At 32.9% G+C, this 14418-nt stretch overlaps 1 protein-coding gene and 1 non-coding gene across 9 annotated transcripts in view; both read left to right on the top strand.

The window, feature by feature from the left end:
* The first annotated feature begins 2174 nt into the window (after positions 1-2174).
* LOC129924329 (U5 spliceosomal RNA) lies at positions 2175-2291 on the top strand. Its single transcript, XR_008776311.1, has one exon. It is a non-coding gene; the product is annotated as a U5 spliceosomal RNA (small nuclear RNA).
* Positions 2292-2328: 37 nt separating this feature from the next.
* Positions 2329-14418, top strand: part of LOC106054580 (A-kinase anchor protein 9-like) — an 82879-nt gene continuing 70789 nt past the window's right edge. For 6 of the 8 annotated variants that reach the window (XM_056018213.1, XM_056018211.1, XM_056018208.1 and 3 more), the window contains exons 1-5: positions 4495-4710; positions 11962-12144; positions 12928-12972; positions 13473-13598; positions 13789-13953. In XM_056018213.1, coding sequence (XP_055874188.1) covers positions 4663-4710; positions 11962-12144; positions 12928-12972; positions 13473-13598; positions 13789-13953 — 567 coding nt within the window. In that variant the 5' untranslated portion in view covers positions 4495-4662. Of the gene's footprint in view, positions 2775-4494; positions 4711-11961; positions 12145-12927; positions 12973-13472; positions 13599-13788; positions 13954-14418 lie in introns of those variants that run through there. The other 2 variants (XM_056018209.1, XM_056018210.1) reach the window with 2 other exon arrangements.

Genomic DNA, 14418 nt, shown 5'->3' with positions numbered 1-14418 from the left:
CGATAGCAGATTGTTCTACATTTGAAACTGCTAATAGCTACTACACTGAAGGGACTGTGTGTCGAGCAAGTAAATGAAAGTTGCGCTATATAAAAGCTATTGAAAGAAAAAAAAATGTTCTGCTGTAGATGACCGATAGTTGTGTCGCTATCCACTTTCGTAGCAAGTGTCCTGCTTAAGTAAGAAGAAATCTGTAACAAATGGGGTGGCTGCCTAATGTCGACGGCCCCTGGTTCATAGGGCCTACCCTCCACTGCCATCCCCCGTCGTCCTGCGGGAGGTTTGGACTAGGGAGTAATTTAAATTATCTTCAACTCTAAGGGAATAGCCGAAACATGTAAAACAACAAACAAACATACAAAAACATTACAAAAAGATATGTAGCCTAAATGAAAGCCTGCTACAATTTATAGACCTACATCTGATTCAATGGCATTTACAATAACGGCCGTTATTTCGTTCTCTCTTTCTCGTGCTGTAAGTCAACAAAATTACTTGTGATGATCTCAATATCAATGCTAGAAGTGCTAAGAGTGCTAGAAGTTCTTAGAGTGCTAGAAGTTCTAAGAGTGCTAGAAGTTCTGAGAGTTAGGCTACATTTCTTCTTCATCTGTCGGACAGCATTGATGTAGAACTTCTCATCACTCGTCAAAACTTTTATCTATGACTGACCAACACTTACCTAACAGAATTGTATTCGCGGCCTTTGTAATGCTGACATTAAAAGATTCTCTTATAAGACTTCAAGTTACACATACATGACAACCTCTGTACTGATGTGATATATTATTAAAAAAAAGGGAGGGGGGTGAGTTTGAGTTGCTGTTTTTTTTTTGACACATCGGCACACTTTAGGCCATGTCGTGCCCGGATATATTATTAGGCTACGACTTCCTGGAACAACATGAGCGTGTAGAGATCACTTTCCAGGGTCTAAGCCAACAATGGTTCGAAACGGAATGACAGCCCCCATAATGTCGAGCCTGCTCCTCTCTCTCTCTCTCTCTCAGAGTGATTTAGGCGTGTCGATCTATAGCTACAAAATCCAAACGTTACTCTACGAATGATAGGCCTACTTTCTTTATCAATTCTTAAAGATGGCATCATTGCACCTCCGTCACTTCCATGTTCTCGCTCAAGTATTTACTACCAACGCATTTTCAATGCAACAAAACACAGATCAAGTAGAGTTCTAAGAAACAAGTTTATTTTGATTAGATCGGAATAAACCAAACTCTGTTCACGAAAAATGTCAGATGTAAAGGTTTGTTAAATATTTGCCATTAGTAAACAACAAAGAAGGACATTTTCATAATTTAGTCCGATGCCTGCTGGACGAAGGACACGACCCCCACGATGGAGAACACGCCCTCCTTTTAACCGTCGTCTGGTAAACCTATTTGTATTAGCCCTAATTCTGTTCACGACAACTTAAGTCTACGGAGAATAGGATCATTCCATCCAATCCACTTCTTTTACACACGGCACTTATGAAACTTTGTTGTTTAGAAAGCGAATTCCGAGTAGCTTGAAATTTAATTACCATATACCTGAGATCCCGAGATCAATGGACATCTATAAGGCAAAGTACGTGGTAGTTTAAAAAATTAAAGTTTGAACCTCATGGGTGATTGGTGTAATAAATGTTGATTTAAGTTGCCACAGTGCTATTATTAACAACTATATATAAGCAGGACCTACAACAGTTATCGACCAACACTTATCCTTCTGCTCAGAAAGTCCTTATGAATAATAAAGATTATTATAATTATTACTATATATGGAACAAATATTTATTAGACTGTGTTAAATCTTTGCAAACACTATTTTGGTGATCTGTATATAATGACACGATAGAGAAAATAATTGAAGGGGATGCAACCACAAAAAAAATTAACGACCCTTTGCAAATGCACGGGGAGGCAACTCCTGCAATACTATCAATAAGGCAAAAGACTTTTTATAAGTAATAAAATGCAACTGTTATGTTATACCATTTGTTTTTAAATTACTAAACACAAATTAATAAGCAAAAGCCAATTAAATATTGCGCAACATGCATTACCGAGAATTTCTTTTGATTTTTAAAGATAATATGTCAAAGATGCATACAAATATAAACCTATTTTGTATCAAATATTTTTAAATGGGGTCGATCTACACCTCAATATTTGTTACTCTGGCTTCCCTGCACAAACGTGTAAATCTTTCGCCTTTTACTAAAGATTTCCGTGCAGAGGAGCAATTTAATGAGTCTAAATCTCAATTTTTCAAGCCCTACATTGTAGGGTACATAATCTAATCAAATGAATGGTAAATGTAAACAAATCTTGTCAAGAGCGTGGGTGTGTAAGATGTGAGATTGTGTGTGTGTTTGTTTATTTTATGGGTTGGTGTGTGAATTGTTTTATCACGGGATTTTCAAGGGGGGACAATTAGGTTTCTAGCGGTCAGTCTAACAGTTGGAGAGCTGACCTGGTCTGAGTAGGGTGCTGATGTTTTGTGTATTTCATAAGAGTGATATAATTGTGTGCTTTATTAAGTATTAAAGTATTATCGATATTCATGAATATAAGGAGTTAGAGTTGATGTATACTAAGTGTTCGTATTTGAGTTAAGCAAGTATTGACAAGTGTAATTGAGAATCATACCCTAGATTATCGAGCCATATGTATGTAGTAAGGAACTCACCCGAGTTCCCTTACATTTTCCTTTGGTCGTTATAGCATTATTACCACTCTCTATAATAGGAAGAGTCACAAGAATCATGAATGGTACAAAACCTACAGCTAATATTAATTAATTATTTGTATTTAGGATAATTATGAAGAGGAGGCTACAAAAGTACTATATAATACCATATTTATGAGACAAAATGTCTTTTTACCGTATTCACGGAGGCTCATCATTTGCACAATCATAGATTACTTGTGGAACTCCATGAAAGACATTTTTTAAAATGCCCTTCAGGCTTTAGTGAGTCAATAAAAAGTCTCTCTTGTTCACTGTGTGATGATTAGTAACGCACGTTCAAAGTTAGAATTAAGCTCAAACCCACAGATCTATAGGTAATTTAACTCTTTTTTTCTTTACAGAACTGAATATAGGGCCGCTATACCAAACTCTATTCTCTATTCACGAAAAAAAAAATCGTGGGACTATCATTTTTGCTCTTTCTTCCCTAGCGCTATTACAGCATGGAATGGGTTGCCTGAGCCAGCCAGGAAAACCAGTGACTTGGCAGAATTTAAGTCATTGGTTAATATGCATGACTGAATGCATGACGCGTATGACGTATACTCATCCTCTTTTTTGAAGTAACGTCTGTATTATATAAGATAAGATAGGATTTTTCCTTCAAAATCTGGGTCCGTGTAGGCCTACTTGGCTATTAAACCAATGGTAAAAATTAGAGAAACACTGATTGAAATGAAACATGTCAGTAAATCGGAGGTTGTATTACTACAATAATTAGCATATTATATAGTTTCTCAGTCTATTCTCAGGTACAACGACTTTAAAAATAATTGGAGTACCACAGGTGATCAGTCCAGGGCCGGTCTTAGGCCACTACAACCTATGCGGTCGCAGTGGGCCCCGCGCTTTCATAGGCCCCGTGCAAATTCTAGGTGTAATTATTGAATTGCAAAATATATACGAAACATTCCTGGAAATCTACTGAATTTATTAAAATCTCATGAAAACTCATAAAAATCTCGTGTAAAACTCATTAAAATCTCCTGAAAAATATACAAAATTGTCTTTTGTGGGCGTCATTCATTGCGGAAAACGCCAATCCTAACGCGAGGACGCGAGATAAAAGTAAAAAAGGCATAATAACAAATGTAATAATCGGGCGAATTTTCACCTTAATCGGAAGCTACAATACTGTATTTACTTTTATAGTTACTAGGCCTCGCGCAATCAGTTTCGCATAGGGCCCTGCCATTGTTAGGACCGGCCCTGGATCTGTCGATCGTCTTTCCTCATTCCTATCTTTTGCCTTGATTAGAGTCTCTGGTAAACTTGTTTACCTCTCTCTCTCTTTCGTTGATAGCCCGCCCATTCGTTGATATGCATCTACGACACCAATAAGCAGCAAATTAAGTCAAAACATTTTCACGATTAGTCCAATGACTGCGATTTGTCCTGTGGTATCCCTAATTGTAAATCTAGTAATGATAGAAGGCGAAAAGAAAATCTTTAATCGACCACCTGCGGACAATGGTTAGGCCTATGCTTGCTCTGTTGTGGAAAAATATGTAGGTCACAGCTGGGGCTTCGCAGCCACGGGAAATACTGCCTTCCTCACTAATCTTCGGACTCGGAAGACAAGCCTTATTATTATCCCTAATTGTGTTAGAAACGCACAAAATCTGAGGTAGACTATAGTATTTTAATTTATAATCATCAACAATCATCCATGGCTGCCTGACCATCTGCTGTGAAATTCGGACTATATAATCACGATGGTCCATTTTCTTTAGGTAACCGTATTGAAATTCTGGGAGCCGAGAAGAAAGAAACAAAAATGACCTAGTTAACTCCAGCAACTTCCGGTTATAACTTAAGATGGCTGCCACACATAATAGCAATATACCTCAGTGATGGCAGCAGATGTTCTAGTTTGCTTTTACTTTTATTCATTTCAAAATTTTCAACATGGATAATGAATTGCGTCAACAGAAAGTTGCATCTGGAAAAGAAAAAGTAAATCTAGATTTAATACCATTTAAGATATCTAGGTCTATAGATCTATTCTATTAATTATCAGTCTAAATTATCTAAATCAAAAATGTCAAAATCTAATCAAGACCAAGATTCTAAGTCACTCTATAACTCTATCTATTACTATTGGTCTTATTAGTTAAAAGTTATTAGACTATTACTATTACTCTATTAGATCTAGTTAATCTAGTATTACTCTATTGACGTCTATTGTCATTGTCTCTAATTAGTAATTACTCTACTAGCTGACTAGTCTAAACTCAGTCAGTCTAAGACTAAGTCTAAGTCAGTGAGTGTGAGTGACTGAGTCTACTCTTCTCTAAACTAAGTGTTAGTGTGTAACTGTGTTAGTAAGTCTAACTCACAAGGTCTTGACTAGTTCGACTAGAGTCTAAGTCTAGTAGAGTTAAGAGTACTAACTAGTTACTAGAGTGATAAGAGTGACTACTAAGTCACTACTACAAGTACTAGTTATTACTAGTACTACTAGTAAGTACTAGTACTACTAGACTCATCATCGTCTCATGTCTAAAACTAAAATTAAAAATAGATTTATTTTTTTAGATCTAGACTCTAGATCTAAGTCTCTAACTCTATCAATAAATTATCAATACTATCATTATCATCAATATTCAATATCATCATGAGTAGATCTAGATCGAGTATGAGTTAAAATAAGTTGAGTTATGAGAATGAATTGTCATGAATAAGAAAAAGAATTTGATGAAGTATGATGATACTATGTAGTATGACTGATCAAGTGAAAAGTAGAGAGACTGTTATGGCGGAAAACAGATTGAGCTCTCAACATTCTACTTTAAGGACCATTTTTTTGACCAATTTCAAAATTACTTTTATTGACATATTATATATCAAATTTATTGCCCAAGAATAGAGGAATTCAAAAAAAATAAAATCAGAAGCAACAGACAATTATTTAACTTGAAAAAATGAGGTCAAACACACTTACCCCTAATAATGAAAAATTCATCACTCACAGAAGATATGTCCCATAATCCATGAATTTCACAAATTCACAATATTATTTATAGAAAAATATATCCCAAAGTAAAGTATATTTATAGAACATTTGAAAAAAATATAAAAACAAGTTTTTTAAGTCATTTATGCAAATTAATTGAGCCACCCCAGACCCCTTCCCCTCCGTAAAAAAAATTAGGTTGCAAATTATACTTTATCATTATCCTAAATAACAAAAACATAATCAGTTTAGACATATTATGTATCAATTTTAATGCCCAAGAAGAGAGGAATCCAAAAAAAGTAAATTCATTATCATCAGACAAGTATTTAACATAAAAAAATGAGATCAAACACACTTACCCCTAATAATGAAAAATCCATAATTCACAGAAGATATGTCCAATAATCCATGAATTTCACAAATTCACAATATTATTTTCTTAAAACTATGTCACAAAGTAAAGTATATTTATAGAACATTTGAAAAAAAAAAACAACAACCTTAAAAAGTATTTATAATTAATAAATAAGCCCCCTCTTCGGCCCACGCTACCAATAAAAAGTCTTTTTTTTTTCTCTTATCTTCATGTTTTAACATGATACTATTTATATCAATTTTAGATAAAGGTTATAGATATGTATAATTTTAGACTAGAAAAGATCTAATATTAAATGAAATATTATCAAGATTTAGATCTATTCTAGTTCTTGATCACTTTTTAGATCTAAGTCTAGAGTACTCTACTTAGAGTTAGACCTAATAAAGCTTAACTTGCATGGTGCATGATCTATATCTATTGACTATTCTGTTTACTATCTCAAATAATCTCAATCTTTGTATCTGTAGTAACTGTTGCTGAGAAAAGAAATAAAAACAAATTTTATAATTTGGTTAATATGTGTTTGTTGTTATTTTTAACTATCATTTACTATGTCTATTGAATCTCTTCTACTCTTGTTTATAATTGACTAGATCTAGATTTTTTCCACTTTAACTTTAAGTAATTTAAGATGTAGATCTAGAGATCAGATCTAATTTAACCCTACTGAGTTTATAAGATCCTATGAATTAGATTTAGATATATAAAATCTTAGATCTAATCTACATTTAGATTCCTAGATCCACACGTGTACATCGCTAATTGACTATCTACTAGTAGTACTAGATCTAGTTACTAGATCTAGAAATGACTAGATCTAGATAGTAGATTTAGATCTCAGATTTTTTTCCATGTTAAAATCTAGTCCTAAGTCTTACTATGAATTATATTTAGACGTAGATATAAGGCTATATAAATTATATAGATCTAAGACCTAGAGTCTACATTTAGACTTAGACTAGATCACTACGGTCTTGATTCTTGATCCACGTGTGTACATCGCTACTTGACTATCTACTAGAAATGACTAGATCTATATATAAATATAGATCTAAATCATCTAGTTCTAGATCTAATCTATCCTGATAAGAGAATTTAGATCTAGATCAGTAAATATTTAAATAATTTCACGCTTATTAACTCTAATGACTAGATCTAGACTAATCTAATCTCAGAGTCTAAGTCCAGTGACCTAGATCTAGTCCTAGACCTAGAGATCGATCTATGTCTAACTAATCTAAAAGCATTTCGCTATATTGATTTTAAAATATGGTTAAGATCTAGTCTTTATAGATCTAGATCTGTAGAAACTATTATAGATCTAGAGATAGATTCATTTAGATCTAAAATCTAAGTTCAAAATGTGCCCCCCCCCCTCGCGCTGAAACATCGCATTGCCGGGCCGATTTTATGACGCATGCAATGCACCAATATTAAAGTAAAATAATTGCCGTAATAGTCGATATTAATTTAAAAATTATAGGTTTTTAGCTTTTACAGACTAAGATCTCAATTCAGAGGTACGCCTTCAGGTTGACTAAGTCAAAACGTGTGTTTGTTTGTTTTTATCGCGCGCGCCTGGCTAAAGATAGATACCCGTGTTCCCGTCCTTGAAGTTAATTATTGAAGAAAACGACATCCTATTATTAAAGCAGAATAATTAACTAAGCAGTTGATATTATGAACTGAATTATCTGTAATAGATTCTGTCTATAATTACCTTTGCTAGAATTATCGCTTCGAATATTTCTGAGCGAATGAAAAAAAAAAAAAGCACTTTGAACGGGAGGTCATGAAGTCAATTCCGGCGACCTCCATTCTGATTGGTGTTTAAAAAAACGAGATTTTATAAATATTTTTTTATTTTAAATAACCAAAAAATAAAAAAAAATAATAATTATGATGATAGAAATACAAAAATAAGTGTTTTGCAACGAAAATCGGCAAAATGTAAATTATATTAAAAAAAAATTGTACACATTGTTTGGCGACATCACAACTTCAAAAATTGCATCGAGGCTATTTTTTTTCAAATTTAAGACAAAAGAAGCATTTTATTTACTTTTTTTTTTCTTTATGGTGTATAACAATCATTTTTAAATACTAAGTATGTATTTTATACATGAGTTATATTTCTAAAATATGTTTCTTACCTTTTGAAATGGGATCACATAAATCCAGAAGTAAATGTTGTCTGTCTTTTTGGCAATACTTCATGATATTCACAAATGCACAAATTCCATATAAAAACGAATTTCAAAAAAATTTTGCTAATGAAGCTTCCAGAAACATAGATCTATCCATCAGTAAAAGCAAATATACCACAGATGGTCTATATTCAGAGATAATGAATATTGAACTCGAAAAATGCATTTTCAATAGAGAATCTGTTTTCCGCCTTATTTGAGTTAACTGAGTTACTTTTAAAAGAGTTGAGTCGAGTAACTACTTAGGCCCCTATTTTTTACCTATAAATCCTATGCCTATATAAATTATAATAGTGTAATAACTTAAGGGAGGCAACTCAACAAGACATAGATGTTAATTTACAGGACATCACAGGTACACAAAACAACATCTTCTCTTAGCACAGTCTCTCCATATTGGCTCTCTCCTTGGGCGGGAATTGTTCTCCTCTAATGTTGACATCCTTTTAGATCTATTCTATCACAGTGCGCACCTTCTAGCACTAGCCTGGATGGCGGTGCGCATGGCAGAGTTATAACATCGCCCCCTTCTTAGAGCTTTTCGTCCCGAAAAGAAACAGTGCAGTATATAATATATATGGTTTCGTGGGCAACAGGCACACTACTGTCTGTGGTTCCCACAGATCGACCTCCACCTGAACTGTCAAACCCCCACTGCACTGTTTCTTTTCGGGATGAAAAGCTCTAAGAAGGGGGTAATGTTATAACTCCGCCATGCGCACCGCCATCCAGGCTAGTGCTAGAAGGTGCACACTGTGATAGAATAGACCTAAAAGGATGTCAACATTAGAGGAGAACGATTCCCGCCCAAGGAGAAAGCCAATATGGAGAGACTGTGCTAAGAGACATAGATATCTATAGATGTTTATTTACAGGACATCACAGGTACACAAAACATCTTCTCTTAGCACAGTCTCTCCATATTGGCTCTCTCCTTGGGCGGGAATGTTGACATCCTTTTAGGTCTATTCTATCACAGTACACACCTTCTAGCACTAGCCTGGATGGCAGTGCGCATGGGGGAGTTATAACAATAGAATAGTTATTTTGTAATAGTATAGTTACATAGTAGAATTTATACTAGATTCTATATATATCGCCTTTTTAAAGGCCCTAATCACTGCCTAATCTGTCTATATAGTTATAATATAGATGATATTATTGATTTATAATTATACTGACATTGACTACACTAGATATAGAATCTAGTAGCACTACAATGACTACATACCACTAGACAGTCTAGTCACTTATTAAAGTGACCTAGCTCCCTATAGGGCATAATTAATAGGCTATAGGCTTGTCACTAAGACTATACTAAATTAGATTTAATTTACATCTAAACGTCTTTAAACTAAGACTAGTAAAAACAAATAAAAAATAATATATTTTTTTTATGTAGTTATAAATCTATTATCTATTAGATCTTCTTGAAACTGTCGGGTAGAGTTGACCCTTTGGCTCTTCATTTCTTGGATCTCTAGGCCAGCTAAAGTGAACAAGAGCTCTCTCTCTCCTGCCTGAATGAGAACAGTGTAGGTGACTGTACACTGTTCTGCCTGGCGGGGGGTCAGACTCCAGAGACTGTGTACACCAGGAACCCCCACGACCATTTTCCTACATACCAGGCCAACTGTGCCTGAAACGCCATTTTTTTAACACCCCTTGAGAAAGATTGTGACAAGGTTGTGGGGGAGCTTTTTTTACAGCTCCGCACAGTGCAATGAGGATGCTGGAGTCTTGTTTTGCTACCCTTTAGCCTTTATTGTTTCCTCCTACAATTGTTTCCACTCGGGCACCACTATGGGGCAGGGTAGCATCCCTGGGTCTATGATTGAGATCTAGATCCATAGCAAATCCATAGCTACACCACTATGAGGCAGGGTAGCATTCCTGGGTCTATGATTGAGATCTAGATCCATATCTCTAGTAAGAAGACTAAGTTGTCTAGAAGTTAAGTTGGTCTTAAAAAAACAACAAATAAGATCTATCTATATAGATCTAGATCTCTACTAGACTCTCTAGAGTCCAGTGTCTTAAAGTTACTCAACTTACTAAGTCCATGTAGTAGTAGCTTCTAGCTTCTACTTGTCTAAATTATTAAAAGCTAGACCTAGGTCTTGATTCGATTCTATATGTACCGTATAAAAAAAAGTAATTACAGTAAATTATCAAGCCCTTTTCAATCTAAATTAAATCTTTCATCGCATCTAGTGAAATGATCGCATACCCAAGGAAAAAAATTGTCTGATTTCCATCATCTATAAAAAAAATATATATATATAGAGAGAGAGAGATGCATTACTTCCACTTTCAGCCATTACTTTAAAGCCATTTCAAATCTCTTTATTTTTCACACTTTTAAATGACTTTTTCTAGTATAAATAAATTATTTCATGTATGTATTTCTTTAAACTCAAATTTTTAGGAATTATATTTGATGCCATGTGTACTATCCAAATCAATTACTATCTCAATTTGGAAAAAAAACTCTTCAGTTGGTCTTTAAGGTAGATTTACATCAGAAAGAAAAAAAAAATTCTAAGTCTCCATAATCAAAATACCTTTAAACTATTAAAAATGGGTCTAGCATAAAATTTAAACTATTTGGTACAGATTCTTCTAATTTGTGCAATAGTTCAATGTTAAGTTCTTATTTTAACAATTCTTATAATATAGTTATATTCAGAGAATATGGGAGTGGTGAGTTGGGAAGATGTCATTTTATGATTATTTTAGGTTTGACTTCTTTTTGCTTGATCCATCATACAGATAGTTCAAAAAGTATTATTTCAAAGTGTACAAGCCTTTTCTTTCTTAGTTCTTGCAAGGAAATCTATTTTATACACACATTATTTTCCTCATTCGTACTCATAGATAAATGTTTGTAGAACTAAGTAAGTTTATTCTAACATTATAGGCATTAAACATCTAGAGTAGATATTATAAAAATGTATTTAGATCAAGTTTGGCCTAGCTAATCATTATGAATTTCCACTCATCTTTTAATTTCAGTCTTAGAATTAAAAATCTTGAGCAATTCTAGATCTAGTTTTAAAAAAAGGAAAGTAGGCCAGTCTTTTCACCCACTTTATCTGTATGCCTAGATAGTTTTAAAATCTAATTTTTATAGATTAATCAGTGATGGAGACAGTTTCTGAAAACATTTTAGACAATTTTCTATTCTCACCTTATTATGAATCAGCATGCTAAGGTGAACCACATATATATTAAACAAAAAATAGAATTAGGAAGTTTTTTTTTTTTTAAGTACATTAGATCCTACACTACCTCAATTCCTTTCTTGTAAAAATGCATGCAAGAACACTTTTTTTTGAAAGAGAATTTTTTTTTTTTTTTTTTTTTTACATCTGGTCTAGGCAGTAGGAATAATATATTAATGCTTTAAATTTAATCGGTATTTGTGGTATCATTTTTCTGAAATAAGCATATACAATGATTTCTGAGTATTTTGTCAGAAATATAATATTCAGTCTGAGGAAATTTCATAAAAATTCCCATCACTGGGAACTGAATGTCTTGAGTCCTGGTATAGGCTGGATTTAAGAACCTTCCAAGTCCTTACAGCTATATTTTGAGATTTACATGTAGAGATAATTTGTTTCAGTTTTATCATTTTGAAATTTTTCCTTCTTAAACAGCTTGCTGCATTCCGTAGCAAAAAATCCAAAACCAGAAAGAAATCTGCAGCACAGTGCCATTCAGGGCATGAGCTTGCTGGAGATCCCAAGACATCCCAACACAATATTGTCTCTGATAGTTTTATTGATTCTGAAAAAAGCAGTGTTGAGACAACCCCAAGTGATGCTTTATCCTTAAGTGATGTAAGAAGTTTATTTTGGTTGTTGTTAGTTTGTTATTATTATAAATATTATTTTGCATTTTTTTTTTTGTTTTTCTGCACACATTCTTGATTCTCTTAAATTTGGTACATCAAATGCAATCAATGCATTCATTCGTTCTTCATCAGAGAGTTAAGTCTGTATTGTTACCAATGCATTTTGAAAATTGTGTTGTTAAACTAATAGCATGCATCTAATTAAAAACAGTGATCTCTGTTAGAGATTTAAAAAAAAAATAAATTCATTTTAATTATCTATTTGTATATAGTGAAAGGGGAAAGATTACTATTAACTTTCATTGCATAATTTATTAATTCATATGCTAAATAATTCATTCTATTTATATGTCAGTATTATATTATTTATGTACAAAATAAAATGATAGAGATAGTTGGCATTTTTAAAAGAAGCTTATATTTTAATAAAAAAAACATGAAGGCATATTTTTTCTATAATGACATATTTTAGAAAACCTGTTATTGAATATAAAGAAACAACTAACTGAAAATCAAATTTATTTAATGAGATTCATTAATAAATTATTTATTTTTAATTCCCGATTAATTATAAATGTATGCAGTAATTTCCTTTATTTTTAATGATACTTATAGACTGAATTTAAAATGCTACAAATGTTTCTCCTTATTTCTTTCAATGAAGACATGTTTGGAATGCTCTTATTTTGTTGTTGTTTTTTATTACTTGAATTTATTGTTGGCTGTTTGCACGTTTTAACGAAAAAAGTTGATTTTATTTTAAACACAGAGTGAACCTTACTCTATGACCAGTGATGATGAACAGTTAGATGAGGTTGGTCTTAGCATTTGATGTGTAAACAATGCTCTCTGAATGATAATCTGTAATATTAACCATTGAAGGAAAATAAAAAAAAACAAATGCTGTCTAAAAAAATGATTTAATTTAATGCATTTAAAAACAATTTTTAAGTACAGAAGAAATATACTTCACCTCTACTGATATATTTACTGCTAATTTTTTATTTATATATTTTTATAAATAAAAAATAAACACTTTCTGTAAATTGACTCTTTGATAAAAGTAATGTGTTGAATCTGGGTGCATATACAATTTTCAGCTATTTGTTTTTTTTTTTACTCTGCATTAAAAATAGTAAAATTAAAACTAACAAAAGTTTATAATTTACTTGTGAGCATGTATATAATAACATAAAATAGTAAACAAAATTTTCCCCCTCTATACCACTTATAACACTGCACTCATTGTTAATCTTTGGAATAAAACATATTGCCATTATAACATTATCTAGTTTTGTTGGTTTTGTTCTCCAGGCATCTAGACAGGATTGTTCCTCTACACATATTCCATTTACTATCTCGGAATTAGAAAATGCTATGGCAGAAAAGAAGGCAGTAGGAGACATTTTTCACATTGGAGACAATTCACAAAGAACTGATGTTAGTAAACTATTCTTATTCATTTTATATAAACTGATACAATAACTGAAATTGTTAAAATAATAATGACAGGATCTGCTGCATTATTTAAAGATACCATATTTTGTTATTGCATCCCTTATTTTAATTTTGAAGGAAACTTGAATCTTGGGCTAATACAAATATGTAACTATTTACTAAAATTCAACAGATGTCTCTTGTAGAATTAGCCCTATCACAGAGAGATGACCTCTTGAGTCAGCTGGCCTCATCCCTGAAATGTATTCAAGAACTTCCAATACAAACAGATGATTTCACAGCGCAGTTGTGTGTACTAGCACAACACATTTGCATGTTGAAAACAAAACTTAATCAGGTTGGTCTTAGTCTATCAATACTTATTTACTTTGCTTTTACTTTTAACCTTAATTAAATTGTGGATTATCTAAAAATGTATATAAGCATCCTTTTTCTTTTGAAAAGTATTTACTAAGCTAAATCAATGGTTGGAGGCACAGTGGATTTTGAACCGGGGTTCCCGGGTTCAAATCTTGGTGAGGACTGGGATTTTTAAGTTCAGGATCTTTGGGTGCCTCTGAGTCCACCCAGCTCTAATGGGTACCTGACGTTAGTTGGGGAAAAGTAAAGGCGGTCAGCCGTTGTGCTGGCCACATGACACCCTATTAAACCTAGGCCACCGAAACAGATGACCTTTACACCATCTGCCCTAAGACCAGAAGGTCTGAAAAGGGAACTTTACTTTTTAATACAATGGTTGCTATTTTAAATTTGTTACAAGTGAATTATATTTTTTTTCTATGATTCTATTTTATTTTACATG

Source organism: Biomphalaria glabrata, chromosome 1 (genome assembly GCF_947242115.1).
Source record: "Biomphalaria glabrata chromosome 1, xgBioGlab47.1, whole genome shotgun sequence".
NCBI classification, from domain to species: Eukaryota; Metazoa; Mollusca; class Gastropoda; family Planorbidae; genus Biomphalaria; species Biomphalaria glabrata.
This window is presented reverse-complemented; position numbering and strand designations above follow the sequence as displayed.